The sequence below is a fragment of the Paramisgurnus dabryanus genome, chromosome 8 (assembly GCF_030506205.2).
Source record: "Paramisgurnus dabryanus chromosome 8, PD_genome_1.1, whole genome shotgun sequence".
Lineage (NCBI taxonomy): Eukaryota > Metazoa > Chordata > Actinopteri > Cypriniformes > Cobitidae > Paramisgurnus > Paramisgurnus dabryanus.
In genome coordinates, this window is record NC_133344.1 from 44,514,608 (window position 1) to 44,518,840 (window position 4,233).

General features: G+C 37.1%; 1 protein-coding gene across 1 annotated transcript; it reads right to left on the minus strand.

Moving 5' to 3' along the window:
- Positions 1 to 1,531: 1,531 nt before the first annotated feature.
- Positions 1,532 to 3,909, minus strand: foxl2a (forkhead box L2a). Its single transcript, XM_065271210.2, has one exon. It carries the CDS (start codon positions 3,705 to 3,707, stop codon positions 2,787 to 2,789), a length of 921 nt encoding a protein of 306 aa, XP_065127282.2. The 5' UTR covers positions 3,708 to 3,909; the 3' UTR covers positions 1,532 to 2,786.
- Between the last annotated feature and the right edge of the window lie 324 nt (positions 3,910 to 4,233).

Sequence of the window (4,233 nt, forward strand, 5' to 3'; positions counted from 1 at the left end):
CCTGGCACCTGAAAATGATTGTTATGCTTGGCAAACGTGGGATGGGACAGCACGACAACGAGAAACATCATTAACTGGTTAAATACGCCAGCCGATTGTCATATTAATCTAATTTTTTTACTGTTTGTAAAAAAATTTGGGAAATAGAGAAAATATTAACATACTGAATTAAAATAATAATTTATATTTTAATTCAGTGGAATATATATTTCAACATCACAATGAAACAAATATACAAAACCTAATAAACCTATAATGTAACTTCTCAATAATTTAACTTTAAATTAAAAAACTGCACTATTGGTTGATGTGGGGTTATTAATTAACCAGATTAAAGCAGAGCATAGTATGATTGTGCATATGATATTGTTTAAAATGACCGAAATATATCCAGATTTTTTATACCTAATGTATTTTCCATTTATTTGGGTTAATCCCAGGCAAAAAAAGTTGGAGAACAAGTATATTTCATTAATAGCATACTACCAGATCGATAAGTCAAGTCAGTGCAGGCTACTATAATCATTAATTTTTTATAGTTTCATTGTAGATGAATCATCTAATAATTCGTTAAGTGTTAGGCATATAATATAACAATGTTATTAATGTCATTTACATAGTGTTATTTAAAGTTGTCTTTTTTAGTTTCGAACGGTTTTTTGTTTTTAATTGTGCAAACACATTATAATACAGATACAGCTTTAACACACGGTCTATATTTATGCCATAGTACATTTATAACCTTCAAAAGAATCTAAAAACTAATAAAATTTTATTTGAATTAATCTATGTGTACGATGATTTTATTAATGTTCTTTGTCATCTGGAAATGCAGTTGAGGATTTATGTAATATCCCTGTAATAAAAATCCTTGTTTCACTTTAATTTCTAAGTTTAAAAAAATTATTTAGCAAGTCATTTCAACGTTGTTGACTAGTAAGGAGTTGGTATAAAAATTAATAAAAAAATAAGTTGAATGGGCTTAAGCTATTTATACTTTATTTTTTTTTATAATTTATAGCAACTTGTAACTAGTAAAATAAGTTGTAATTAGTTAATTCAAGTTAATTTAACTAAACATTTAGGTGCAACAAGGAAGTTTTTCAGTGCCGATTGTAACGTGCTTATTCGATTGTTAAAAGGCGACAATGTCTGTACCACAGAAGAACCTTATTTAAACAGTTATAATAATTTTGAATGGATTTTGTGTCAAACATAAATCCATTGTAGGCTATTTTCCCTTGGCAAAGGCCTGGTGCCTCAGAAAAAGGCCTTCGATGAGGTTTAAACATTTCGTAGAGCAATCTTACCGATATATAATACATTTGAAACTATATATATATATATATATATATATATATATATATATATATATATATATATATATATATATATATATATATATATATATATATATATATATTAATATCAATATTACATCCAAAACATAAACAAAATATATACATATATAATATGTGTTTGCGGTGGGCGCGTTTATTATAAATTAAAGTTAATGATCCATTGTCTTAAATCCACAAACAACCCAGAGCTACCCGTAGACCGCTGAAACGTTGCTCTTTTATAATGTTGAAAAGAAACACATATTTACGGACCATACGTTTTAAATAACTTAAATACAGTAATCTGTTCGCATTTTCTAGTGCACATGCTGTAATAAGATTCATTATTTCCTATAAGGTTCTTGGAGCTGTATGGTTCCATAAACACATACTGTACCTTCATAGAACCTTTTCGTTGCACCAAAATGTGCTTTGTTGTGGAAAAGGCCAAAACAGAAGAAATTGTTCTTTAAGTGTTCTTTAGGGACCAAAAAAAGTTATGGCATCGAAGAACCCTTTTCCAGCCTTTTTATTCCGGCAAAACTAAATGCACGAAATGTATAAATTAGTATTAAACCAAAAATGTAGGCCTAGTTCGTTAAAAATTTGCTCTTGTTATAAAGAAATTGGGAAATTAATTTAATCTTAATAATAATAATTTTTATTATTAATATTATCTCAGAATTGAGCCCTGTAAATTATACATTTTACGACCACTGCTATATTGACAAAGTTTACATTTATTTTATTTTATTAATGGGTAAAAACTAGACCAATAAAAAAGACTGAAAGTGCTAGTAAAACATGGTCCCTTTGTGTCAAAGACATTAAAACGTATTTCTTATTGTTTAAAAAATAATACATACAAAAATATTCCAAACTAGCAGTCACGTGCACTGACCCTTATAAGACCCTCAGTCCAGGGCCCTGCACGAAAACAAGAGGCCAAAATACAGGTGTGAGCGTGTTTATGTGTATTTTGTGTCTCGCTCACATACGCCTCCTCAAAGCTTCAGTTTAACTACCCGTCATTAGCTCCACTGTGTCCTCAAACATTCAAAATCAAGAAGAATTAAAATGTTCATTAAACAAAGGGTTCAGAATCCAATACTTCTATCCAAAGTCACTGACAACATGTCGAAAACGGACTTAAGTAAACATGGTTTGTAATTCCAGATGATGGTGCCTTCAATTTGCTGGTCATCTTCTTCGCAAATGATTGCACAGTTTAAGTACACAAATGTTCAAAAAAATCAGTCTCACGTGGAAGAAAATCTTTAGTCCTTATATGTGAGGTACTCACGTGCCCAGACTTGATATTCGAGGTTTTCCTTCTTGTTATGTGTCATACATCAGGCATGCTTTGACATCATCAATTTGAGTTTGAGTCTCTGGATTTTTATCACCATATTATTGTCTCTCAAGCAAGGACATTCTGGTTTATTTCTATATATCAATTCGCGCGTGTAGTGCCGAGTGTTTGCTTTCGTGCTCCCAGTATGAACAGTGCATCACAGAGAGGTCGGTGGGCTGGCGCGAGCAAGCGAACTGCAGACCCGTTCCGTTACCTGTGGACACCGGAGGCGGGGCGGCCGTGGCGGGACTCAGTTGCTGCGCGTGCGGGAGCGCGTGCGTGTGGTGATGATGATGATGATGATGGTGACCCATGCCGTTGTAAGAGTTCACCATGCCCGGGAGAGCCATACTTTGCACTCGAGAGTATGGATTGTACGAGGACGGCGCGGACAAACCTTTCACGTTAACGGGACTTACGTTCCCACCGCTCATCTGACAGGAGGTGTAGGGCATAGGCGCCGTGGACCAAGAGTTGTTGATGAACCCTGACTGCAGGTATTTGGGCGGGGAGAGGTAACCGTACCCATCACCGCCGAAGATAGACTTTCCGGGTTGGAAATGCGTCGGTGGAGGCCTGAACGGTCTCTTCATGCGCCGTCTCCGCCGGTAGTTGCCCTTCTCGAACATGTCCTCGCAAGCCGGGTCCAGAGTCCAGTAATTGCCTTTGCGCTCGCCGCCTCCTTCCCGGGGTACTTTGATGAAGCACTCATTGAGTGACAGGTTGTGTCGTATGCTATTCTGCCATCCTTTCTTGTTTTTCTCGTAGAAAGGAAACTTGCTGATTATGTACTGGTAGATACCGGATAGCGTGAGACGCTTCTCCGAGCTCTCGCGGATCGCCATCGCGATTAACGCCACATAGGAGTACGGCGGTTTCTGGGTCGGGTCGGATTTGTCCGGTCCCTTCTCGGGCGGTGATTCGTCTTTGCTTTGGTCTTTATCCGTTATGCTTGAGCTGGTGTCCATGAGGATCATGGCGTTATTCTCAGCGTCTGGGTAAGTGGCCATCATTGCGCACGCGGCTTACCTGCACCAAAACAAACCCGTGTACAAATGCAACCCAAAGTTTAACGCTACAAAGCAGTCCTTAAGTGCCAATCAAAACTGTTTCCCTTAATAAGGGCTTTTTGTTTGTATGCAGTTTAATGCAAGAGTTATAGGTTCTACTGAGCTCTCGCGCCTCAGACTTTCTCCTCAACTAGATACCCATGGAGAAGTAGGGTAAATTGTGGACTGGTTTCTTCGTAAGCCCGCCTACCCGTTCTCTCCTGAACACACACACATATGCACACATATTTGATGCGTTAAGGAAACAAAGCTTCCTGATTCTTGTGCCACGACGCGATACACCTCTTTTGTTTTGCCCCTTTCAAATACTGAATACCGCTTCTCACCTAAACAAATGAGCTAACGACTGCTCGCTCAATTTAAGAAGACATAATTGATATCGAACAGGTGCAGAAGCAGGGGCGCAGAAATATATCAGTGAACTTATTAATGCCATGCCCACAAGGCTAAACAACTTGTAAACATGTAA

What these genes read in the sequence shown, in the direction of transcription:
- foxl2a (XM_065271210.2), bottom strand. Translation starts at nt 3,707, where the DNA reads ATGATGGCCACTTACCCAGACGCTGAGAATAACGCCATGATCCTCATG.